The sequence below is a fragment of the Pan troglodytes genome, chromosome 19 (assembly GCF_028858775.2).
Source record: "Pan troglodytes isolate AG18354 chromosome 19, NHGRI_mPanTro3-v2.0_pri, whole genome shotgun sequence".
Classification (NCBI taxonomy): Eukaryota; Metazoa; Chordata; class Mammalia; order Primates; family Hominidae; genus Pan; species Pan troglodytes.
In genome coordinates, this window is record NC_072417.2 from 95,425,896 (window position 1) to 95,450,605 (window position 24,710).

Here is a 24,710-nt window from a genome sequence, read left to right on the forward strand (position 1 = left end):
AAAATTAGCTGGGCATGGTGGCAGGCACCTGTAATCCCAGCTACTCAGGAGGCTGAGGCACAAGAATTGCTTGAACCCGGGAGTCAAGGTTTGCAGTGAGCCAAAATGGCACCAGTGCACTCCAGCCTAGGTGACAGCGAGACTCTGTCTCGAAAAAAAAAAACAAAAAAAAACTAGATGTTTTTGGAATTCTTTCTATCTTTAGAACATGCCCACGGAAGGTGGTTCAGGTTTTCTCTTCCGTGTGGTTACCACATCAGTTTAATGTGCAGTTTGGTTCATTTGTTTCTGTTTATCCTCAACTTTAGTTTTGTCCCCCTGTTTGTAGATTTAATTCTTTTTCACATATATAAGCTGAGGGTTAGGGTTAGTTTTGACTTTCCAAAACATCAAAACTGTATTGAAAGGCATATCAGAGAAAGGTCCCTTTTACTACTATTTCTTCGACTCCTTTCCACTCACACTGGACTTATCCTTCCTGTGTTTCTTTCTGCAAAAATAAGGACACACACACATACATACTCTTATTTCTCCTTATCTTTTTTTGTTTGTTTGTTTTCTTTTTGAGATGGAGTCTTGCTCTGTTGCCCAGGCTGGAGTGCAGTGGCGCAATCTCGGCTCACTGGAAGCTCCACCTCTTGGGTTCAAGTGATTCTCCTGCCTCAGCCTCCTGAGTGACTGGGATTACAGGTGCCCACCACCACGCCTGGCTAATTTTTGTATTTTTAGTAGAGATGGGATTTCACCATGTTGGTCAGGCTGGTCTGGAACTCCTGACCTCATGATCCACCCACCTCAGGCTCCCAAAGTGCTGGGATAACAGGCGTGAGCCACCGTGCTGGCCTCTCCTTATTTTTTGTTTGTTATTTTTATATTTTATTTCTTAATTTTTTTTTTTTTTTTTTTTTTGAGATGGAGTCTCCCTTTGTCGCCCAGGCTGGAGTGCAATGGTGTGATCTCGGCTCACTGCAACCTCCGCCTTACAGGTTCAAGCAATTCTCCCACCTCAGCCTCTTGAGTAGCTGGGATTATAGGTACCAGCCACCATGCCCGACTAATTTTTGTATTTTGTAGAGACGGGGTTTCACCATGTTCACCAGGCTGGTCTTGAACTCCTGACCTCAGGTGATCCACCCACCTCGGCCTCCCAAAGTGCTGGGATTACAGGCATGAACCACCACCCCCGGCCCATTTCTTTACTTTTTGTAGAGATGAGGTCTTGCCGTTTTGCCCAGGCTGGTTTCAGACACCTGGTCTTTTTTTTTTTTGAGACGGAGTCTCGCTCTGTCGCCCAGGCTGGAGTGCAGTGGCGCGATCTCGGCTCACTGCAAGCTCCACCTCCCGGGTTCACGCCATTCTCCTGCCTCAGCCTCCCGAGCAGCTGGGACTACAGGCGCCCGCCACCACGCCCGGCTAATTTTTTGTATTTTTAGTAGAGATCGGGTTTCACCGCGTTAGCCAGGATGGTCTCGATCTCCTGACCTCGTGATCCGCCAGCCTCGGCCTGCCGAAGTGCTGGGATTACAGGCGTGAGCCACCGCGCCCGGCCTATAATAAGTACTTTAATGTCTTTGGCTGCTGATTCCAACATCAGTGTCCGGCCAGGGTCGGTTTTGATTGATTTTCTCTCCCTGTCGGTCTTGTTTTCCTGCTTCTTTGGCTGCTAATTTTTCACTAGTTGCCCCAGGGATTGTGAATTTTACCTAAATATTTTTGGGCTTTGTTCTGGGATGGAGTAAGTTTACTTGGAAACAATTTGAGGCCAGGCACAGTGGCTCACACCTTTAATCCCAGCACTTTGGGAGACCAAGGTGGGCAGATCACCTGAGGTCAGGAGTTTGAGACCAGCCTGGCCAACATGGTGAAACCCCATCTCTACTAAAAATGCGAAAATTAGCCGGGTGTGGTGACGCGTGCCTATAATCGTAGCTACTCGGGAGGCTGAGGCAGGAGAATGGCATGAACCTGGGAGGTGGAGGTTACAGTGAGCTGAGATTGCGCCACTGAACTCCAGCCTGGGAGACAGAGCAAGATTCCGTCTCAAAAAAAAAAAAAAAAAAAAAATTGATGCTTTGGGGTCTTGTTTGTAAGATTTTTGTTTTGTTTTAGGTGGACCAGCACTAACTAGTAACCAGCTAATAGATCTTGGGCCTTGAGACACACCCATCTGAGTATTCAATGTCTTACGAATTCTGAGGTTTTCTAGTCTGGTTGGTAGGAACAGGCACTGGTTTCCAGACCTGTGCAGTATCTGGCACTGTTCCGTCTAATCCTCCTGCTGGTTTCCTGCTCGCACGCATTGAAGGTGCTCGGCCTGGTGCTCACAGGAGAGCCCCGGAGCCTCCTGCCTGGCGGTCCCGGGACAGTCCCTGCACCCCGCCACTGTCTGCCAGCTCCTCCCGGGTGCTCTGTCCTGCAATCCTCAGCCTCATTTTCCCCCCGGACTCTCAGCTCCACTTCCTCAACTCAGGGAGTCTGCTGGACTCCATCTCTCACTGTGCCCGGCCTGGAAGCTGCCAGGCAGAAGGCTGAGGTTACCCTAGGGCTCCTGGCACCTTGTTCCCACCCAGGGGTCACCGTCCTTCTTTGGCGGAGGCCTGGTATCCCCACAGCCAGCACCTCCTGTCCTTTGCCTGGATTTTCAGCTGTTTCTGGTGGGAGGGTGAATCCAGGCCTCGCTACTCTCTGGATCAGAACTCCAATTCGTTACATTAATTTTCATTTTAATTCGAAAGAAAAAATAACTGAAGTGAAGATAATTGTGTGACTTAAGGTAACTGTATCTTCATAACAAAGATACGTGGTTTCTCTTAGGTCTCCCTGAAGCTCATTTGCAACTTGGATGCACCTCAGGCCCATCAGAGCGCCGCCTCCCCTGGCAGCAGCTGAGCCAGGAACTTCAGAGACCCCTGGACACCACATTCAGGTACCGGAGAGCCGGGAGAAGCAGGAGGGGTGACAAGAGCCCATGTGCTGGGCACTACCCGCCTTGCCCTGCAGGGCCTGAGGCTGTGGAGCTAAAGCAGTTGGGTTCTGAGGTCAGATCAGCCCCAGGCCACCCCCAGATAGGCCTGTGAGCCTCTGTCCTCCCTGGTGGCCCTGAGCCTGTGTGCACGGCTGGGGTGGGAGTGGCCGGAGGAGGGGTGGAGAGAGGCCAGAGGGGACCACGGCTGAAGGGAGCAGCTGCCTAGTGTTGGGGGACCACAGGAGGGGTGTGGCTGAGCCTCGCTCCGATGCCCGCCTGCTGTCCACACTCACGCCTGGACACTGCCCACCTGCAGCCGCTGCACCAGGCCCACCCCCCCAGCAGGCCCGTGGTGTTCACTGTAGTCCTGGCCCACTACCCTGCCCTGGGAGATGGCCCCTGAGCCCACCCCTCCCCTGCCTCTCCAGCAGGGGCTCTCCCAGCCCCCACCCACCTCTGTGCCTTGGCACTCACACTGAAAGGGCCTCTTCTGTGGGCGTGCCGTGCCTTCCGGAACCCCGGGCTGGCCTGCTTTGCCCATTCCCGAAATCCAATCCTGGCTCTCGCTCCTGCCCATGCCTCTACCCCAAGCTCATGTCCACCCAGCGGCCCCCCACACAGCCACCCGTGGGGTGCTGCCCTTATGGGTCCTGGAGGCTGTGTCCACCCCACCCCTCGATGCCGGGGGTCCAGGTGCCCAGGGCTCCCTGTCCCTTGCTCCCTCCCAGCCTCCACTCCTTTGCCTAAATCCAAGTCTTCTGGGTCAACCTGGCCAGCCAGTGGCGCTATTGACACCATCTTGGTGAGGCTGTGACGGCATCTTTGGCAGGGCGAATGCCTACAATCCACTGACTTCAAGCAAATACTATTCTCCACGAGGGGCCTCTCCTCCTCAGCTGAAGCCAACTTCCCAGTGTCTGTACCTCCTACACGTTTCTCACTGGTGGTGTTTCTTGGCCAGAGCCTCGGTACCCCCCCCCCCCAGTCCCAACGCTTTCCCGGGAAGCCCGGGGCTGCCACACGGGCTCCTTCCTCACTCCCTGGCCCAGCCCCGGCTCTGGGACATGGCCTAGGGGTGTGTGGGAACTGGGGACCAGAGGACAGAGGGCATCCCCTTCACGGCCCCGTGACTGGGTGGGGTGGAGCTGGAGAGCTTGCAGCTGCCAGGTCAGGGAGGGGGGAAGAAAGGACGGTGGTAGAGATCACATGCGGTTTAATTGTGGGAGGCTGAGAGCAGCATTTTTACCAAATTGGTGTAAAAATGAAACGGGGTCCAGACGTGTACACTGACAGTTACAGTAAATTTCAAAATCCAAGCAGCAATTTGAATCATTTCTTGAAAAACAAACACAGACAAACACCAAACATGGAGTTGGTGCCCGGCGCGGTCCGCAGGGTTGGAGGCAGCCCTGCATCATGGGTGTGGCCGGGCCCTGTGTGCCTGTGCAGGGGCCCAGCTCCTCGGGGACTGGTCCACGACCCCCCACTCAGCAGGCTGAGCCAATGCCTGGCCGAGAGGGGGCCGCAGCCAGCAGGCTTGGGTGGCTGCCCGCGCCCGCAGGGGACATCGGGGAAATGGGGGCAGAGTGCAGGACCCACACGCTGCCTGAGGAGTCTTAGCAGGGTGGACAGGCCTGGGGGTCTCTACCAGCAATGCAATAAATATGCAAATCCAAGCACAGAAAGACCAAGCGCAGACCCCACGGGCGCACAAGGCCCAGCCCAGTTCCTGCGGGCATGGGCACCACCGGCTCTTCACAGACCAGGAGTCTCCAAGTCGGCAGCTCTGGTGTCCCCGAGGTGCCGTGGGAGGCGGCGGGTGGGTGGACATGCCTAACACCTACGTCTAGCAGCCTCGGGGGGCAGTGGCACTGGGCCGGACAGGGTCCCACCGGCAGGACCCTTCAATCCCGTTGCATGGCGGGGGTGGGGTGGGGTGGGGTGGGGTGGGGTGGGGATGGTGGAGTGACCTCCGGTGGCAGGCGGGGGCACGGGCCTAGCCCTCCCGCACGCTCACGCGTGGCTCAGCCAGGGAGCTGTGGATGATGCTGACGATGGACTCCAGGCCGCTGCCCTCCAGCAGTGTGCGGTGGTCACCCTCGATGACGTGGACGGATACTTTCCCGTCGCATACCTGCAGGGGATGCGATCAGCTGCCGTCCCACCCCACTCCTGTCCCTGTCCCCGTTCCCGTCAGGCCCCTTGTGCACCTGGGAGAGGTTGTAGTCCGCGCCCAGGTCCTCGCCGTAGGCGCCACCCGTCTTGGCGCGCAGTAGCATCACGTTGCCATGGTACTTGGCCTTGGGTGTGTACTGCTCAGCGGCACGCAGCTTGTAGTAGAAGGACCGGGCCGCAAAGCTCAGCTCCTGGCGGTCCAGGCCCTGGTGGCTCTTGATGATCAGGTCCACGGCGGCTGCCACACGCTCCTCTAGGCCCTTCAGCGGCAGCAGCGCCTCCAGCACCTGCGGGGTCGGGCTCTGAGCAGGTGCCGGCAGCACCCACAGCACCGGCCTGCCCTGTGCTACACTGCGGGTGGGCTTTTTTTTTTTTTTTTTGAGACGAGTTTCGTTCTTGTTACCCAGGCTAGATGGAGTGGGGCGATCTCAGCTCACCGCAACCTCCGCCTACTGGGTTCAAGCGATTCTCCTCCCGAGTAGGTAGGACTACAGGTGAGTGCCACCACGCCTGGCTAATTTTTGTATTTTTAGTAGAGAAGGGGTTTCTCCACGTTGGTCAGGCTGGTCTTGAACTCCCGACCTCAGGTAATCTGCCCGCCTTAGCCTCCCAAAGTGCCGGGATTACAGGCGTGAGCAACCGCATCCGGCCGGGATCGGCTATTAAAGGGGTGAAGTTGGGGGGCCTTTAACGCTGTTCGCGCCCCATCCCATCCTTCCCTTCCCCCTTCTGTTCCTGCCCAGTGCTCTGGGTCCTGCGGCCTCAGGGGTGTCCAGGACCCACCCTGTTGTGCTCCATGTCCGTGAACTGCTGCACGAAGAAGCATACGGCCTCCGTCTCGGCCTCGGCCTCACAGCCTGGGGTCAGCTTTGCCCGGTAGCTCTGAGAGGAAGGAGGGACTGCTGAGCAGATGGAAGGGGCGGGGCCTCCTAAGCGACGGTCCCCCAAAGCCAGGGCACAGGTGGGGAGCCCAGACATTTGCCGTAGGCCTCTAGGACCAGCCTGGCTCTCACCTGGGTGTAGGCCAGTACGTAGGTGGGCGAGCCGTCGAACAGGAAGAGGCTGTTGTGGGTGGGGGCTGGGCTCTGCTGGGCCTGCAGCTGGGAGCACATTTCAAAGGCCACGCAGGCCCCGTAGGAGTAGCCGGCCACACGGTAGGGGCCCTCGGGCTGCACCTGCCTGATGCAGTCGATGTAGTAGGCAGCCAGGCTGTGGATGCTGTCAAGGGGCGCAGCTGCAATGGCAGTGCCGGGCACTCAGCATGTGCAGGCGGCAGCCACGGGCCCCGTGATGGCCAGCACTGACCACCGCTTCCAGAGGAGGGCCCGGGAGTACCTCGGGTGCACTGCAGGCCATAGGTGGGGATGCTGAGCCGGGAGGCCAGGCTGTGGAACACGGTGGTGGAGCCCTCGATTGGGTGCACTAGGAACAGGGGCCGCTCCGAGCTCTGCACGGAGTTGAGCCGCATCAGGGTGGGGCCCTCCGGGTTCACCAGCAGGGAGCGCAGGTTCAGCTGAGTCTGCTGCTGGGCCAGACCATCCTCCTTGGGCGTGGGGCATGCCAGCTCTGTGAAGACAGGGGCAGATGCCAGGCTGGTCTGGGTGCAGAGCCCTCGCACCCACGCAAGGACACACAGACACGCACGCAGGTCCCCACGGTGCTACGTCAGGTGGGAGTCGGGGTGGGAACGCTCAGAATGGCACCCGTGACGAAGGGCGGGATGCCTGCCGGGACACAGTCCAGACAGCAAGGAGGAAAGGCTGGGGAGGCCCGGGGACCCCACTCCCGCCTGGCCGCCCACACGCACCGTTGGCCTCACCCGCCTTTGAGGACAGCTCCTGCAGTTTCCGGAGCGTGAGCTGCCGCACCTCGCGCACGGACAGCACCAGGTTGAGCTCACGCTCCAGCGTCTGGCGCACCTCCACGCTCATGAGCGAGTCTAGGCCCAGGTCCGCCAGTGAGCTGTCCAGGTTGACAGCAGCCAAGTCGCGGATGCCTGGAAGGGATGCGCCGGGTCGGCAACTCCAGAGGGGTCATGGGGACGGCCTGCGTGCGGCAGGGCTGACACCCAGGGGTGCGTGGGCTGTGCATCTCCCAAAGCACCATCACCACAGTGACACCTGCGCCCGCACCCTGGCTCTGCAGATGGGGAAACTGAGGCGCACAGGGGCACGACTGCTATGTCCCAAGACCCTGATGCCAGCAGGGGAACCACCTGGCGCGGCTCCTACTGGGAGTGCTCACCCAGGATGTGTGCCACGGCCTCCACCAGGTCCCGCTGGCTGTCCCTGTCCCTGTAGGCCGCAGCCTTCTCAGCCAGCACAAAGCTGCTCAGGACCATGTGGGGCTGGTTCAGGAAGAGGTCCAGCACCTCCAGGCAGGACGCCATGCGCTGGGGCAGCGTGCCAGTGACGACCGTGTCGTTGGTGCTCATCGTCTCCACCAAAATGCCCACGTCGCCGATGGCGCCCCACTGCACGGCCAGGCCTGTGGGCGAGGGGGCAGGTGGGCAGAGCTGCAGGGAGGTCGGGGTGGGGAGTGGCCACTGGGAGAGGGTGGGGTGGGCAGGGCCGAGGGGAGAGGGTGGGGGTGGGGAGTGGCCACTGGGAGAGGGTGGGGTGGGCAGGGTCGAGGGGAGAGGGTGGGGCCCACCTGGGAGGCCTTCGTGCCGGCGTTTCTCACAGATACGCTCCATGGCGGAATTGGCAAAGCCGTAGTTGCTCTGTCCCGCGTTGCCACGCCCGCAGCTCACAGAGGAGAAGACCACAAAGTAGTCCAGCTCAGGGCATGCCTCTCGGGTCACCCTGTGGGCACGCGTGTCACTCCCCATTGGCCAGCATCCCCAGGAGCCCCCAACGTCCCATCCCCAGGAAACGCCAGAGAGGGCTGTCAACAAACCACCTTGGCTCCCACGGCCCTGAGCCCAGAGCCCGGCAGAGGTGGGAGCAGGGCTGTGCGGTGCCCACCTGTCCAGGTTCAGGGTGCCGCTGTACTTGGGCTTGCAGACGTCCTGGAAGAACTCTGGGGTCTGGTTCTCCAGCAGGGCATCTCTCAAGACCTGGGGGAGGCATCCTCAGCACTCCCTGCAGCTCCAGGGCCTCACCCGTCCACCCAGGGTCCCCCCCTTGGTCTTGGGGCTTTTGAGGGCCCCATTTGGGGCCTTCCCTCACCACGGCCAGGTTGAAGACGCCGCCCACGGGCCCAAGCTGCGCCGCCTCGGCAATGAGGCCCCGGGCCCCCTCCAGTGAGCTGATGTTGCTGGTGGACACCTGCACCTGTACGCCCTGGCGCCTCCACCGGCGGACCTGCTTGGCCTGGTAGCCTGCGGGACACAGGACTGTGGGCTGGACTGGGCCAGGGTACGGTCTCTTCCCCACACGCCGGGCTGGGGAAGTGGGGAGCAGCCGCAGAGCCCCATCCAGCAAGCCCCCCACAAGATGGAGGGGGACAGACCCCAGGCACCGTGACAGCCCACAATGGTGGGCTGCAGAGAAGGGCTCAGGGGCCCGGGGCTGTGCCTGGCCCAGGCTGGTCCACAACCACCCCTGCCGACTCACCTGTCCGGATCCCGGAGCGAGAAGTCAACACGAGCTTCTGCACCCCACGCTGTATCAGCCACTGCGCCAACTCCAGGCCGAAGCCACCCAGACCACCAGCGATGATGTAGCTCTTGTGGGCCGGGCAGAAGGTCTTGGAGATGGCCGACATCAGCTTGGGTTTGGCCCCCTTCAGCACTGCCTCCGGCTCCTCCGCAAGCACCTGCGTCCAAGCAGCACCCACCGGCTCAGGCACTGCCTGGGGACCAGAGCCTGGGGTGCCCGAGGCACCGGGACTCCTCCCCTCACCTGCACGACGACTTTGCCGATGTGCTTCCCTTGGGCCATGTAGCGGAAGGCCTCCTCCACCTGGGCCCCGTGGAACACCGTGCACTTGAGGGGCCGTACCACCCCATCCCGGATGCCGGCCTGCACAAGCGCCCACACCTCCCGCCAGTCAGCACTGCTCTCGTTGAAGAACGCATCCAGCAGGACCCCGTGGAATGTCACGTTCTTTAGGAAGATAGCCATGCCTGCGGGCAGGGGCCGTGCTCACCCAGGGCCTTCCACAGGTCCACCCACACCCATCCATGCCCACCCCCGCCCAGGCGCTGCCGGCCTCACCGAGTGGGTGGTTCTGAGAAAGGTCGAATTTGCCAATTTCCAGGAAGCGACCGTGCGTAGCCAAGCACCTCACGCTGGCCTGCAGCTTCTCTTCCGCCAAGGAGTTCAAGACCAGGTCAACGCCTAGGGGGCCAGAGGGGCCAGACAGTCACACCCACTGCAAGCCCAGCCACCACAGTCCAGAGGGCCAGACCCTGCTTCTCCCTGGGCCGGAGGCTAGGCAGGAGGCAGGTGGGGGCTGTGGGGGCCACTCACCCTTCCCGCCCGTGTGCCACAGCACATGCTGCTCGAAGGATGTGTCCCGGGAGTTGGCGAAGCTGGTGCTGTCGAGCTGGGGGAACCTGGCCTGGAGGTACGCCCGCTTCTCAGCCGACCCTGGTGAAGAGAGAACGCGCGGCTGGTGAGCCGGGGCGGCGGGGCCAGGAGGGCAGCGGGAGGCACCGGGGGCGGGGCCTTACCCACGGTGGTGAAGACGCGGCAGCCCAGACTGAGGGCGATGGCGATGGCGGCCTGGCCCACGCCGCCCGAGCCCGAGTGGATGAGCAGCGTCTCCCCGGGGCGCACCCGCCCACGCACCACCAGCGCGTAGTAGGCCGTGCTGTAGACGACAGGCACCGAGGCCGCCTCCTCCAGCGTCCTGGGGATGCAGCAGGTGGGTCAGCACAGGCCTGGCCGCCATCCACGTGGGGCCCAGGCTCACACCCTCGACACACTCACCAGTTGGAAGGCACATCCCAGAGGAAGTCTGGTGACAGCAGGACAGAGGTGGCCAGGCCCTTGGCAGGCACCAGTCCCATCACACGCTTGCCGCTGGCGTCTCGGCCCGAGAACTCCATACCTAGCAGGCTGTCCTGGGAGGTCCACTTCCCTGGGGGAAGACGGCACTGAGCCCCTCACCGCCTGCCCTTCCCTCCTGAGGGGCTCCCAGGCAGGTCCTAGCTGCTGGGGTCTCCGCTCCCCGGCCCAGTCCACTCCCACGGCCCCATGCCACCCATACCTGGGATGGCATCAGGGGACAGCTTGCCAGTGGCCAGCATGATGTCGCGGAAGTTGAGGGAGGCGTAGTAGACCGTGCAGAGCTGGGCGCCAGGGCAGGTGGGCTGGGCATGGCGCAGCGAGGAGCAGACCCAGCGGATGGAGGACAGGTCCCCCCGGGTGAGGGTGGTCACAAAGGCGTGTGCCGTCGGCTCCTCAGGCTTGTCTAGGGAAACAGGGAGGTGGGGCTGCTGGGGGCCTTCGGGTGCAGTCTCCCGGGAGGGGCAGGGCAGTGTCGGGGGCTCACCCTCCTCCAGCAGGAAGTGGCGGAAAGCCCCCCAGGCCCCGTCGCGGTAGACGTTCATCACCAGGTCTCCCTGCAACACCTTCTGCAGTTCTGCGGAGCCCGGGTCCACCTCCGGGACGTGGGAGGTGCTGCTGAGGTTGGAGAGCAGCACACACCTGGGGGCAGAGGCGGGGAGCTCAGGCTGGGGATGGGGAGGCTGGTGGGGAAGGGGAAGTGGTGAGGGGCCGTGCTCCTACCGGAGGCGGTTCCCGCCAGGCTCTCGGCGGAGACAGTTCACCAAGCCCACCACACCCGAGGTGGCACAGTTGATGGCCTTCAGCCACACAGGCCGGGAGGAGTCTTCGTCAGCCAGGATGCCCTACAGCGGGTCGGGGAGGGTCAGGCCACACTTGGCAAGTTGGGAGGTGGGGTGGGGCCCGGAGGTGGGGCGGGGCCTGACCTTCAGAGACTCCACCCAGCGGAAGCTGGTATCGTCCACCGGCAGGAAGATGGGGCTGTCCTGCGGGGCGGGCCGGCGGCACAGGAAGAGCGTGGAGCCGTAGAAGGACTTCTTCAGGCCCACCAGGCGCAGCGACACCCTGGAGAAGAGGCTCTCCCACGCGTCCTGTGGGGGCGGTGGTCAGCACCCTGCCGGCCTGGCCCTCACCCGGCCCCCACCCTGTCCCCCTGCCCGGTGGCCGCACCTGGCTCAGGATGCCCTGGCCGTACTGCGGCTCAGCGGAGGTGAGGAAGGCCACGATGTCCCCGAGGGGGTGCCCCCGGAGCAGTGTGTGCAGGAGCAGAAAGCCCCCTTCTCTCAGGGCAGCCACCATGTTGCTGAGAGCTGAGGCCGGGTCTCCGAGGGCAGCCACAGCACAGTTGCACACCAGGAGGTCGGCGCTGCCCAGGGCACTGGGGGCAGGGTCTGCGGGATCCCACTGGCCCTGGGCAACGTCGTGCTGCTGCAGCTCGGCCTGGGCAGCCTCCAGGGCCTGGGGGTGGCGGTCGGTGGCCGTGTAGCTCAGCTGCAGCAGGGGATGGGGGCTGAGCAGGCCTGGGATGCGGGAATACAGGTGACCGTGGCCAGCCAGCACCTGTAGGGGGTGAATTCTGGAATCAGCCCCACACCAGGCAGGTGCCCCTGACCTGGGGCTGGGCAAAATGTCCATGAGGCCTCAGTCTGGCAGAAAGGCTTCCCCGTCAACCTGATGACGGTGCCAGCCGTGGGCACGCATAGATGCCACTGGTCTTGTCCCTGGGGTCCTGCCTCGGGTGCACCTCTTGGAGCCCACGGGCGGGCCCTCCACGGTGGCTGTGTGGACCGCACAGGACACATGCACAGAACCACACAGGGAACTGGCCGGCCCCACCCACCGCCCAGGGCTCGCCCCGTGTCTGTGCTGTCTCCTGCAACTGATGTCAGGGTGGGTCCTACCATGTCCGGGGCAGAGGCCTGGCTGCCCAGGAGGCACCCACCTCCACCACCTTCATCTTCAGGCTGGGCATGTTCTCCACGGCAGTGTCCAGGCAGGCCTTGAGTGCCGGGGAGTCCAGGAGGCCGCTGAGCAGAGGGTCCTCTGGCAGCTTGGGCCTCTCCTGGGCCAGCACCTGCGCCAGCTCCAGCTGCAGGTTCCCGTTGAGCTGAAGCCTGCAGGCAGCCGACAACAGCCGGGGCAGTTCCTGCTGTGAGGGGTCCCGGGGGATCTGGGCCCCATCCAGTCCGGGCACCACCATCTTCAGCCCCTGCTGGGTCACCTTGGTCTGCAGTGCCTGTGCCAGCCCTGGGGAGGGAGGGAGGCAGGCCTGGTGTTCCCAAAGCCCCAGGGCATCTGCCTGGCATGGGCTCTCAGACCCACTCTGTCCTTCTGGGGCCACCACCCCGCTCTGCCCACAGGATGAGAAATAGCTGAGGGTTGAGGAAGGGGCTGCCCACCACTGGGAGGCTGACTCCTGCCCACTGTGGACGCAGTGAGGGGCCGCATTCAGCTGCAGGGGCTACTCTGTGCCTAGCCAAGGTGTGACCTTAGGCTGAATCTGTCATCTTTGCCCCCAAGTACCCTTTCAAGACTGAGGAACAGTGACCAGGGACGAGGAAGGCTGGGGGCTGGGGGAGGGAGGGAGGCCGCCATCGTGAGCTCCGGCCGGAGGGTTGGGCTAGGGTTGCTGACTCCAAAGGGGGCCCCGTGGAGAAGCAAGTCTGGGGTCAACGTGAAGGGGAGGCGATCGCTCCCCGTCGCCAGAGGTGTCCGAAGCCGGCAGGGCTGGGACCTCACCCTTGCACAGTTGCAGCTCCTCCTGCAGGGCAGCGCGCTCAGACAGGCACCCCTCCTCCATGTGGGGAGTGAAGCAAAACTTCTCCAGGATGGGCACCTGCTGCTCCTGCTGCCGCCGCGGGGCCGACTCAGTGTGGAGCCCGGAGATGTGGACGCCTCCGGCCACTGTGACCCTCAGCCACCTGCTCACCACCACGTCAGCCACTGTGGGGACAGGCTGGGTGAGTGCGGCATACTTGGGTGGGGGCACTGGGCTGGGGCTGGGGCGGGGCTACCTTGGGCCTTGTCCTGCAGTGTGTACAGCTTCTGCCTGTGGGTGGCAGGGTCGATGTGGATGGCGGTGACACGGGTGGGCAGGTACAGGCCGTGCTTGGCTGAGCCCAGGATGGACATCTGCAGCATGGTGTCCACGAAGCTCACCCAGTTATCCTTCCACAGCAGCCTCCCCGAGTCACCTGCACACAGGGCCTGGTTGGTGCTGTGGAACTCCCAGGTCCCTGGGGCCACCTCCCAGAGCCCACCGGGCCCCTCTGCTCCCTCCCAAGCTGCATGCCTAGCTGTGGGTGCCCTCTGTGGTCCCCACAATGATGACCGCCCTCCCCGGTGGCTTGGGCAGCAGTGTAGTCAGTACCCACCTTCCAGGCTGGCCTCCAGGATGCCCTGGAAATGAGGGCCGTAGTCGTAGCCGCGCAGACGCAGCTCCTTGTAAACTTCAGCCTGGGCCAGGAAGAGGGGCTCCGCGGGGTTGGGGGTGGGGCTTTCCGGATGGTCGAAGAGCCTGGGGTCAGGGTCATCCCACTGGTACACCTTCCCTGTGGAAAGGGAGGTGCGGAAGGGCCTGAGGACGGGCGGCATGGCCAGCGGGCACAGCCTCCGCAGCTCCCGTGCCACCGGCCCTGCTTACCACTCACTACCAGGTTGCCGTTCTCTGACACCTCGAAGGCGCGGGAGGCCTCCAGAAGCCGTACCTCCAGGGACACTGTCCCTGCAGAGCAGGAGAGTTGGAGATCAGAGGGCAGCACCCACCCCCCAGCTACCCCCGCCTTGGTCCTGGGGTGCCCCTCACCAGTCTTGGGCAGGATGGTGGCCTGGTGCAGCACCACATCCTCAAACACCACGGGCAGCTGCTCGACGCCCAGGCCCAGGGCGCGGGCCAGCGTCTTCCACACTATGCTCAGGTAGCCAGTGGCGGGGAAGAGGACGCGACCGTCGAGGGTGTGGTCCACCAGGTAGTGGTCAGGAGACTCGGAGCTGGTGTCTGCGGGAGGGCACAGGCCTCAGCACAGAGCGGGCGTCTGTGGGGAGGGAAGAGCCTGCCCACCCGCCGGGCCCCTGCTCACCGATGTTGTAGACGGCGGCCGAGGGGGAACCAGAACCGTTGGGGAAGTCCTCGGCGGCCGGCACGTCCCAGGCCAGGCTGTGGTCCCACTTGATGAGGGGGGAGATGAGGGGAGTTCCTCGGGGAGCTGGGAACTCCACAGGCGGGAACAAGGCATTGGGGTTGGCGTCGATGCTATGGAGAGGGGAGGCATGGGCAGCACACCCGTCACCGGGGTCCAGGGGCTCTGGGTTCAGCCCACCCACTCCCTGCGGTGGACCATCCAGGGCTGCTGCCACCGGCCTGGGTCAGTGAGGGGCCCGCAGCCCTGCTCACCCACCCCACGCCGTCCCCGACTCCGGGAGACGAGACCCGGGCTGGGAAGGGACCCACCCTGAGAGGTGCAGCCTGCCGATGCCGGCCAGGAAGAACTCCAGGTTGTCCCTGTGATCCTTCTTCATCAGGGGGATGATGGTGCAGCTCGGCTTCAGGCCACGCTTCAGGACAGCCTGGGGGCGGCAGGGCAGGTGGGCTCTCTTGGTGCTCAGCTGAGGCGCCCATCCCAGGCTCCCGGCGCCTGCTGCCCCCAGGCTGGGCCTACCTGCAGCAGGGCGTGGGGCGCGATCTCCAGCACCACCGCGTGCTCAGGCACGTGCCACAGGGCCTCCTGGAACAGCACGGGGCTCACCAGGTTGTTGACATTGTACTCGGCGGAGGACGTGCGTGCCAGGCCGCTGTGCCACTGGTCCTCGGGGATAGAGGTGCTGAGCCAGCGGGCTGAACGTGGCTTCGGCTCCCGGATCACCTGCACGAGGGGCCAGGTCGGTGCTGGGTTGTGGGTCCCCTGGCCCGCCCCGCACCCCCCAGGCCGTATTAGCCCACCTTCTTGAGCTCCTGCAGCAGTGGGGGTGCGATGGCCTCCATGAAGTAGGAGTGGAAGGCCATACCGCCGGTCCGCACCTCCTTGGCGAACACACCCTCCTTCCTCAGCTGCTCCACGAACTCAAACACTGGGGCCTGGACATCGTGGGAGCCTGGATAAGCATCCTGGCTGGGCACCCACCTCAGGCTCGGAGAGGTAGGGCGCACCCACCTCACCCCAAGGGAACCGAGAGGGAATGGGCAAGGGACCTGAAGATAAACCTGCCCCATGCCCCAGGCCCGTCAGAGCCTGGTGGGGCGTAGACCGTGGCCGCGTGTCCCTGACAGACTTGCAATGGCAGGCGCAGGGGACAGAGGAGCCCGCCCAGGCCGCAGCACCCACCTGAGGTCCCGAGATGGTGACTGTGTCCTTGGAGTTGTGGCAGGCGGGCACCACGCCCGGGGGGCAACGCTGTTTACACTCCTCCCAGGACAAGCCTATGGCAGAGCCAGCCTCAGAGGCTTAACGTGGACACCGAGCCGCTCCCAGCCACCCACCCACCCAGACACTGCCTGCAGCTGGGGGCAGTAATGACAGGTGTGGTAATGGCAGCCTTGGAGCCTTCATGAGAAAGGTTCGCCCCCTGCTGTGTTTGACCCGTGGGTGGAGGTATCATTACAGAGCTGCCACTCCAGGGGCAGCTCCTGGGAGCCCAGTCCCCAGATGGTGGCCCCCTCAGTCCTCTGCAGCCAAGGTTCTTTCCAGGTCCTGCCCACATGTGGCCCATGGGGCTCAGAGATGGGTGCCAACAGAGGGCACCAGTCTGAGGGAACCCTGATGACCCGTGTGTTGGCTTCACCAGAGTCCCTGGGTTCTTGCTATGCTGGGGCTGTGTGCTCATCACACGGGGGCTCCACGCAGGCCTGATGCCCATGGACACGTGCCTAGGCCCAAGGCTGCCAGGTGTGGGGCCAGTGGGGCAGCTGCAGGGGACTCGTGCACGGCTGTGTCCGAGCTGGGTGTCCCCGGGCCAGCGGGGGCCACTCTATCCTACGGGGGCCAGGCCAGGGCTGCAGGTGAGGACCCCACAGCGAGAAGGCAGCCTCCTTTCTTGGAGGTGCTGGGGGCCCCTCCGGGAGACCTCGGGGACACCTACCCACGGCTGCCATGGCGCCCGGTGGGAGATGGGCTTCTTTGATGCACTGTCCCCTCCAGTAGGCAGCGAGGACAGCCTCCTCCTGGGACAGGCAGCCGTCGGCGTAGCCACAGGCCACCTCCCCCAGGGAGTGGCCGACGATGCCATCTGGCCTCAGCCCCATGCAGCTCAGCAGGTCTATGAGGCCTATCTGGGGTGGGAACAGGACACTCAGGTTGCAACCTCCAGCAGGTGCAGCTGTTGGGGGCGGCCCCCGGCCCCACTAGGCCATCTCCACCCCCGCGCCCCATCGACCCTCCCAGGTCTCCTGATAGGAAAGAAGCCCCTATGGCCCCCACACAGCCCCACTGAGACCCCTCCTCCCCTCCCGTCCTGCCCCCAGCACAAGGCTCTGCCTAGCAAAGGGGCTGTCAGGGGCCCCAGACTCGACACTGCAGCTCCTGGGCTCCAGGGAAAGCCAGAGCCCTGGGGCTGGCGTTGCTCACACGCTGGCAGGCTGGGCCCTACCTGGATGGCAGTCAGGCTCACAAACGAATGGACGATGTCATCAAAGGTGCTCTCGTCTGTGCTCAGCAGCAGCTGTGACACCTTCAGGCCGAAAGGCTTCACAGCCTCATCGGAGCGTAGGATGGAATCTCGGAAGCGGTCCAGGCGCATGAGGCTCAGCCCCATCCCGCGCCACTGTGTGCCCATCCCTGTCCCAGAGAGCATGTCACGAGGCTCAGCCCCATCCCGTGCCACTGTGTGCCCATCCCCGTCCCAGACAGCACGTCATGAGGCTCAGCGCCATCCCACGCCACTGTGTGCCCATCCCTGTCCCAGAGAGCACCTCAGGGGACCACCAGCTCCAGTTCGCCTGCCTTCCCCCAGGGAAGGGACCACCTTGGGGGCAGAGTGTGGGCTCACCAGAGCAGATGAACCAGAGCGGGCGCTCGCCAGCGGGCACCTGCTGCACCTCTGGGCCACCGTGCTCACCACCCAGCACGGCGTAGCCACGGAAGGGCATGGCGGTGGCGGGGACAGCCGCGATGTCGTTCAGCATGCTCAGGAAAGCCAGGTCCTGGCTGTGCCGGAGGCCCTGCTCCAGCAGCTTCTGCACGGCCTCGGGGGTGCGTCCGCTGGCCCGCAGCAGACGGGGCAGGGTGGCGTGTGGGGCGGGTGCGGGGGGCGGCTGCGTGTTGGGCCTCAGGATGACGTGCACGTTGGAGCCCCCGAAGCCAAAGGAGTTGATGCCCACGTTGCCGCCACGGACGGGCAGGGGCTGGTCCACCACCTGCAGCCGCCCATCCAACAGCGCTGGGATCTCAGGGTTGGGGCTATGGAAGTGCAGGTTGGGGGCCCAGAGCCCGTGCTCCAGGGACAGCAGCACCTGCGGGGGTACGTGGTGGATGGGCAGCCGCCCCACTCCCTCTACCGCTGCCTGAGCTGGGGGCAGGCACCTCCCCGAGACTCTCATGTGGGGCCAGGGTTCCAGGGCCCTCTCCGATGCACTTCCTGTCCCCAACCTAATTCTGCCATGGCACAGGGCCGCCGTGGCCCTGCCCTCAGCTTGGTCCAAGACCTCCCCTTCCGGCCTTGCTGCCTCCCAGCCTGATGTGGACCCACCAAAGCCTGGCTGTGGCCTGAACACTAAGGCCCCCTTGGCCCAGATGTTGCATCTCAGAGGCTGCAGAAGTTGGGGGGCAGAGAGCGTGAGTGATCATGGGTGTTGGGGCTCCTGTGCCTGGTCTCTCTGAAGGTCCCCAGGCCTCTGCTAGTGGGTCAGGAAGCTGTAGGGACGGGTGGGCGACACGGGAGACCCTGATGGTGCCCTGGACCCCCCCCAGGCCTGCTCCTGCCTCGCTCTTCCCACCCAAGCGGCTCCTCCAGCTCGGCTCCGTGTCCGGCAGGCGCTCTGCAGGGCATCAGGCCTCCAGGGAAGGCCCAGCGAGCCTGGCTACGAGCTCTCCCTGCTGTCAGCCTCAGTGCCTCTGCTCAGACCCGCAGCATAGCCCGGGGGACAGAGGCTCCTGGTGGGGAAGCCCCCGCCTCCACTTGGCAAAGAGAAAGCAGCAGTGCCCAGCCATGACGCAACCCAGTCCCAGGGAGCAGGAGCCTGAGGGACCCCCAAGCCCAGCCCCACCTACCTTGGCCAGGGCTGCCAGCCCCGAGGCTGGCTCTGGGTGCCCCATGTTGGACTTGGTGGAGCCGATGAGCAGCGGCTCCTGGCGGGTGGCGCACAGGGCTCGGGTGATGCCATTCAGCTCCTGGGGGTCGCCCACCTGTGGGAAACATGGGGGGTGAGGGGCTCTGGCCAGGTCACCTCTCCAGGCATGGGCGTAGGTTAGGGTCATGGGGTGGTGAGTGGGGCGGGGGGGGGGGGGGGGCATCACCTTGGTGCCTGTGCCATGGGCTTCGATGTATTCAAATGACTCAGGGGCCACTCCGGCCGACTGGTACAACGAGCAGATGAGCTGCTCCTGGATACCCCCTGAGGGGAAGGTCACGCCTGCGGAGGGCTCGGCTCAGTGCTGCAGCCCCAGCCCCGGCTCCCACCTGCCCCCCAGCACCCCGGAACCCCGGCAGAGCCCACCTTGCTCCTTGAAGCCATCTGTATTGGTGCCGGCGTTCAGGATGGTGGCGTACACCCGCCGGGCCAGGGACTTCTTGGTCAGCAGGACGGCCACCACACCCTCCGAGCGGCAGTACCCATTCCCTGGGTAGAGCAGCACCTCAGGCCCAGGGCTCAGCCCCACGCTGGCCCCCACCCCACCGGGAGGAGCTCTGGGGTGTGGGGTGGGTGCTTGGGTGGGGGATCCCCGGAGCTGGCAGGATCCTGCTCAGCGTGGGGACTGTGCGGGGGGCCGTCCTGTGCCACTGTCTCGCCTGCCCCAGCCGCGCAGCCACACACTCACCCGCTGTGTCGAAGGCCTTGCAGGTGCCCTCGGGGCTGAGCATCCCCAGCCTCAAGAACTGCACGGAGGTGTTGGGCTTCAGCAGGACGTTGATGCCCCCTACGATGGCGGCAGGGCACTGCCCGCTGTGGATGGCCTGGTAGGCGTTCTGCAGGGCCATCAGGCTGGAGGAGCAGGCCGTGTCCAGTGCGATGCTGGGCCCTGCAAGGAAGGGCGCTGCGGCTCAGGTGGGGCTGTGAGCACACGAGACCCCTGAGCACACCTCCTGCCACCAGGCTGGACACACACTGCACGGAGTGAGCCCACACCACGTGGTTTCTGCTCAGCATGTGGGGACCTGAAGGCCACCCACCTTCGCAGGAGGCTAGGCAGGACCCACCTCTAAAGTCGAAGAAGAAGGAGAGCCGGTTGGCCATCATCGCTCGCTGGCAGCCCACCATGCTGTAGCCCACGAGTGTCTCGGGGTCTCGGCTCAGGGCCTCCGAGGTCTCAGAGCCGCTCACGCCCACCCAGACGCCAGTGTGTGTCCCTCGGAGTGAATCTGGGTTGATGCCTGCCACAAACAGTGGTCAAGGTGCCACGGCCGGGCCCCACAGCGCAGCCAGCCCACCCACCCACCCGGCTCTGGGGCGAAGGTCCCATCTTGGCCTCACTGGCTTGGGATGAGGGGGGGTCCATCCCAGTGGGACCCTGGAAGGGGCCTAAGGAGAGTGAGGTGTCCTGCAGAGGGGCCAGAGCAGAGCCTGTGGCCAGCAGCCAGCCCAGGTGAGGCCTGGAACAAGAACCAGGTCACAGAGGGAACGAGGCGGAGGGGGCAGGCGGGCCCAGGGGAGGGCACCAGGCACGGCCAGAGTGGCTCCAGGAAGGACAGAGGGCAGCATTGTCCCCAGGCGACGCCTTTGGCCCCTGGTGTCACCGGCAGCTCTGATGAGCCCGTCGGCCAGTGGCCTCTCCAGCGCCAAGGGCAGCCTGCACCAGGACAGGCCGTGATAAGGAACCGAGGAGACAAAGGCCAAGTGTCCAGGCTCGGGAAGGAGAGAGGGACACCGGCCACCCCCGGGGAGCATAACCTTAGTCTTGGGGTGGGGTCTGGCAGCAGGAAGGGCGCAGGAGAAGGGCTTCCACCTCTCGGCCAGCAGGGCCCCTCCTCGCCCCTGGTGGGCTGGCTCTGCCCTAGGGTGGGTGGGTGTGTGAACTGCTCACACCCAAGGGCAGCCCAGGGCTCAGCCTCCCCCTCAGGAGGTCCTTCTCCGCCTGGGGAGGGAGCACCTGGATCTTAAGAAGTGGCATGGCTGGGCGTGGTGGCTCACGCCTGTAATCCCAGCACTTTGGGAAGCTGAAATGGGTGGATCACGAGGTCAAGAGATCGAGACCATCCTGGCAAACATGGTGAAACCCCATCTCTACTAAAAATACAAAAATTAGCCGGGCGTGGTGGTGGGCGCCTGTAGTCCCAGCTACTCAGGAGACTGAGGCAAGAGAATGGCGTGAACCCGGGAGGCAGAGCTTGCAGTGAGCTGAGATCGCGCCACTGCACTCCAACCTGGTGACAGAGTGAGACTCCGTCTTAAAAATAAATAAATAAATAAATAAAAATAAAAGTCAAAAAACGGCGTGGCGCTTGTCCGAGGTCAAATGCCAGTCAGAGCGAGGGCCAGGCTGGCGGGATGGGGTTGAAATGCCTGGGGTGGGGGGACGTGGGCAAGGGTAGTGGGGAGGGTGGGAGGGGAGAGACAGCAGGGCCGGCGCTGTCCGCTGCTTGGCTGGTGGGGGTGGGGGCCTGGAGGGCCCCTCAAGAACCTCCTGCTTTGCCTCTCGTCACTCCAGCCCCGGCCCCGGCCCCAGCACCAGCCAGACATCAGAAGCGAGGAGACTGGTACGCTCAGGTCAGGGCACACCCGCGACACCTCTGGGGTGCAGTTGTGAAACTGCGGCCTACCCCGTGGCCCACACCTCCCTGAGCCCGTTGCCCAGGCCAGGGGCACAGCCGGGGAGGGTAGGTGGTGCCAGCACCTGGTTCTACCAGAACCAAGAAGAGAAAACACTGCCTATTCCACGTGAGCAGCAGGAGCCCTCGGCGCAGCAGTCGCGAATGCCCGACCCACCTCCGTCCACGATGGCTTCATAGGTGACTTCCAGCAGCAGCCGCAGCTGAGGGTCCATCGTGTGTGCCTGCTTGGGGTGGACTCCGAAGAAGGAGGCATCAAACCTAGACAGGTCCTTCAGCTTGCCGGACCGCCGGGGCAGGCCGTAGAGCCCTGTGGGACAGGCGGGTGTTTAAATCTCTGACGGAAGCTGCCCAGAGGTGGGGGCCCTGTGGGGTGCTGCAGTCCCCTGGAGGGGCCATGGTGGAACTGAGGACTCTCTGCTATGCCTGGGAGGCCCAAACAATGGAGCAGGCTCCCCAGGAGGGGAAGACCATGGCCCCAAAGCGGGGGCTGGTACGACCAGATCTGCTGCACAACACCCAAGCCCCAATCCTGAGATGGACCGCAGAGCAGAGAGCTCGGCGGGAGTGAGGCTGGGGGACCATCTGCCGGGCTGGTGCCTCGGCTCTACCATGCTGACTCACAGCTTGCCCGTCAGGTAGAGCTGCTCTGTGGAAGAGCCTACTGGGTGTGGGGCAGTTGCTCCAGCCTCCCGGAGCACATCTGGTATGCCACCTGCCAGCTCAGGACAGACACAGGCAGGGGCAGCCTGGCCGGAAGGGCTCTGGCCCCCCGCACCCCCTGCATGGGTGAAAGACCCCAGCCCGTCACCTATCCTCTGAGCTTGGCTCCTCCGTAACAAGCAGATGGTCCCTGCCTGGGCCAGCCCTCGGCCTTGCAGCCATTGGGGGAGCCTCCTGTTGGCCTTGCAGCCGTTGGGGGAACCTCCTGGCGGGCTGGGCGCATTTTCTAGGCCACTCTGGTGCAATGTCCGGGAAGGAGGCTGCAGCTAGGCCTCGCCCATGGGTGACCAGTGGCTCTGCAGCTGGGACCGGCCTCAGGCCAGTGCCTGGGTGGTGAGGACACAGCACAGCAGGGAGGCTGGTGTGAGGACAAAGGTGGAGATGGAGCTTCACACCCCAGGCACGGGGAGCCCCGCAGCCACATACCCGCCTTCCAGCGACGGTCATCGTCCGTGACCATGTCCACACCGCCAATGAGGTTGTCCCAGAACTCCTGCAAGTTCTCCGACTCTGGCAGCTTCCCGGACATGCCGGCAATCACCACCTCCTCCATGGCTGCTCTGCAGGGCGGGCGGTGTGAGTGCCCCACACATCCCAGCCACGACACCCCCGTCAACAGCCTCGGCACCCAGAACAGGTGGACACCCGTGGGGCCAAGCACCACCCTGAGGGTCCGTGCGGGCCCTGGCTCCTGCGGCTCCCTTCCTCATGTGGCCAGTTCCTGGGCCCTGACCCCGCTCTCGCTGGGAGGGGCTGCGTGCTCTGGGAACAGGCCCGCCTCTGGGCCCTGACCCATTCAGTTCAGGGTATTGGCTGGGGTACCCCACTGGAGCCCTGCAGCCCTGGCCTCCCCAGCAGTTACTGGTTTCTGCGCCTGTGTCGGCTTCCACTCGCCTGAGTCTCAAGCCTTCCAAGGCTCCTGGAGCTTGTCCCAGGCCATCCCTAGGGCACCAGGGGGCTCACAGTGAGGAGCAGGCAGGGTCACCTGAGATGGGGACAAGGCCTCAGGTGGCCAGCCTGCTAAGGGCCATCAAGGAAACGGAGAGGCAGGGTCCCAAAGCTGGGGCATGGAGGTGGCTGGGAGCCCTAGAGGGGGGTACTCAGCACCCATGCTCACCCGTGTTGGGGTGGGGGCCCGCTGTCCAGGCCAGCCCAAGAGCCACCAGGGCTGGGGAGGGACGAAATGGGGATAGCCTATGCTCTGGGGGAAAGGTGGCCCCTGCCCCACTGTGGACCGACCCGGCCAGTCCAACCCCTCCAGCAGGGTCCAACCTGGAGAACCACTCCTGGCCAGGACACGCAGGTGTTGCCTGGCACCCTTCACCTGCGCGGGTGAACCCACAGACGCTTGCCTCCCCATACCAACCCACACACCACAGGAGGCCCTCCCTGGAGCCCAGGTCCCTAAGACCCCGAACGGGTGCCCAGGCCGCCGGCTCCTCCTCCAGCATGAGGGCTGGTGCAGCCCTGGGGGGAGGGGGCGGAGGCCAGCGCCGGTCTGGCCACTTGCACGAGGCCCCAGGGCCTGATGCGCGCGCCGCCCCTCGGCAGTGCGGCCTCCCTTGGGCCGTCCCGGCAGGGAGGCGGCCGCCTTCCCACCCACTGCGATTCACAGAGGCTTGGCTGCCCCGGGCCAGCTCCAGGCCCGCACGCTGGGTCCTCGCCGCTTGCTATTCACGCGGGGTCGACGGCCAGGCAGGGGGTGGGAACACCGCGGCGCGCCCGGCCTCCCTTCGCCCCGGGCGGGGGCTGCTCGGGACCCCTGCGCTTCGGCCGGGCTGCGCCACGTGATGGGGAGGCCGGTCCCGGCGCGGCCCCTGCGCCCCCCCGTTCCTCCCTCGCGGCGTCCCCTTCGGGCTGGGCCTCGGCTCCGGGGCGGCTCCGGGAGGAGGATGCGGCGGCGCCTTTGTGGGCACGGGGAGGCCGAGCCGGGGTCTCCTCCAGGCCCTTCAGGGTCCGCGGCCTCCCCCACGGGAAGCGAAGGCGGCTGTTGGTGGCTTTCCCCGGCGTCCTTCCCCCGCCATCCGCCCACCTACTCCGCGGGGCCCCGGGCGCCTCCGAAGGGGCACGAACACCGAGACCCGGACAGGCCGCCCAGGCGACCCCTGGATACGGGGCCGGGCCACGCGCGCCCCGAGAGCGGAGGATGAGGAGCCGGGCCACCCCGGGGACCCCGGGCCCAGCCCCGACCACGACCCGCGCCCCGGCCCCAGCGCCGGCTGCTCGTACCTGGTGAGGGCGCGGGCGGCGGTGCGGGCGGCGGAGAGCGAGGCTGGAGCGCGGCGGAGCGGGAGGCTGAAGCGCGGCGGAGAGGGAGGCCGGGGCCGCTGCCGTCTCTCTGGCTCCCTCTAGGCCGGCGCCGACGCTATTTAAACCGCGGCCATCCCCGGGCGGCCACGCCACATGGGCTGACAGCTTGGCTGCGCCGCCCAGGCCAATGAGCGTCGGGGCTGCGCCCCGGGACCCGGCGCGCCGCCGCCGGTGGGGTGATGCTCGTGCGCGCCGCCGCCCGAGCCGGGACCCTGCGCGGGAACGCGCCTGGGGGGGGTGGGGCTGGGAATGAGGAGCGCCGGGGGCGGGGCGGGCGGGAAACCACCGCCCCCCGACTTCCGCCTCCCGCCCCGCGGGCCCCGACGCGCACGCGGCTGCGACCGAGCCCGCGGCGCGCCTCCCGAGCCATCCCCGACCCCCGTGTCCGCCGGGGCCACGTGTGCGGGATGGGAATGCTTGGGCCACACTGGGGACTACACCGTGGCCACACCGGGGGTCCAGCCGGCTGCGGCGGGGCGCTCGGACCCACAGGCGCGCGGAAGGACGGACGGACCCGCGTGCCCGCACTTCGGCCGCCGACTCCACGCCGCCGTCGCTGCCCGCGCGGAGCTGGCTGAGGGCGCGGCGCGGCGGCAGCAGCAACCAATCGGGCGCCAGGGGTGTTCGCACCGGCCCAATGGCGGCGCGCGGGTGGGCGTTGCTAG

The 24,710-nt window shown here is 64.8% G+C and overlaps 1 protein-coding gene across 4 annotated transcripts; it reads right to left on the reverse strand.

Annotated features, from left to right (window-relative positions):
- Positions 1-4,161: 4,161 nt before the first annotated feature.
- Positions 4,162-24,250, reverse strand: FASN (fatty acid synthase). 4 transcript variants are annotated; one of them, XM_024350763.3, is made up of 43 exons: positions 23,965-24,250; positions 22,162-22,295; positions 21,170-21,322; positions 19,444-19,617; positions 19,065-19,265; positions 18,743-18,865; positions 18,543-18,658; positions 18,297-18,431; positions 17,077-17,539; positions 16,678-16,865; positions 16,171-16,360; positions 15,417-15,511; positions 15,035-15,169; positions 14,754-14,957; positions 14,546-14,661; positions 14,175-14,347; positions 13,901-14,092; positions 13,739-13,819; positions 13,470-13,646; positions 13,110-13,289; positions 12,835-13,038; positions 12,038-12,342; positions 11,266-11,655; positions 11,022-11,186; positions 10,819-10,940; positions 10,583-10,737; positions 10,298-10,501; positions 10,018-10,168; positions 9,759-9,937; positions 9,556-9,675; positions 9,301-9,423; positions 8,986-9,209; positions 8,698-8,899; positions 8,311-8,462; positions 8,107-8,198; positions 7,793-7,944; positions 7,385-7,627; positions 6,960-7,136; positions 6,476-6,706; positions 6,154-6,374; positions 5,924-6,022; positions 5,176-5,427; positions 4,162-5,099 (listed from the first exon to the last, which is right to left on the reverse strand). In XM_024350763.3, exons 2-43 carry the CDS (start codon positions 22,286-22,288, stop codon positions 4,962-4,964), a joined length of 7,524 nt encoding a protein of 2,507 aa, XP_024206531.1. In that variant the 5' UTR covers positions 22,289-22,295; positions 23,965-24,250; the 3' UTR covers positions 4,162-4,961. The 4 variants fall into 4 exon arrangements, with proteins under 4 accessions (XP_024206531.1, XP_016786455.1, XP_016786456.1 ...); XM_016930966.4 differs by having other exon boundaries at positions 6,948-7,136; positions 23,965-24,171; XM_016930967.4 differs by having other exon boundaries at positions 6,948-7,136; positions 22,162-22,290; positions 23,965-24,086.
- Between the last annotated feature and the right edge of the window lie 460 nt (positions 24,251-24,710).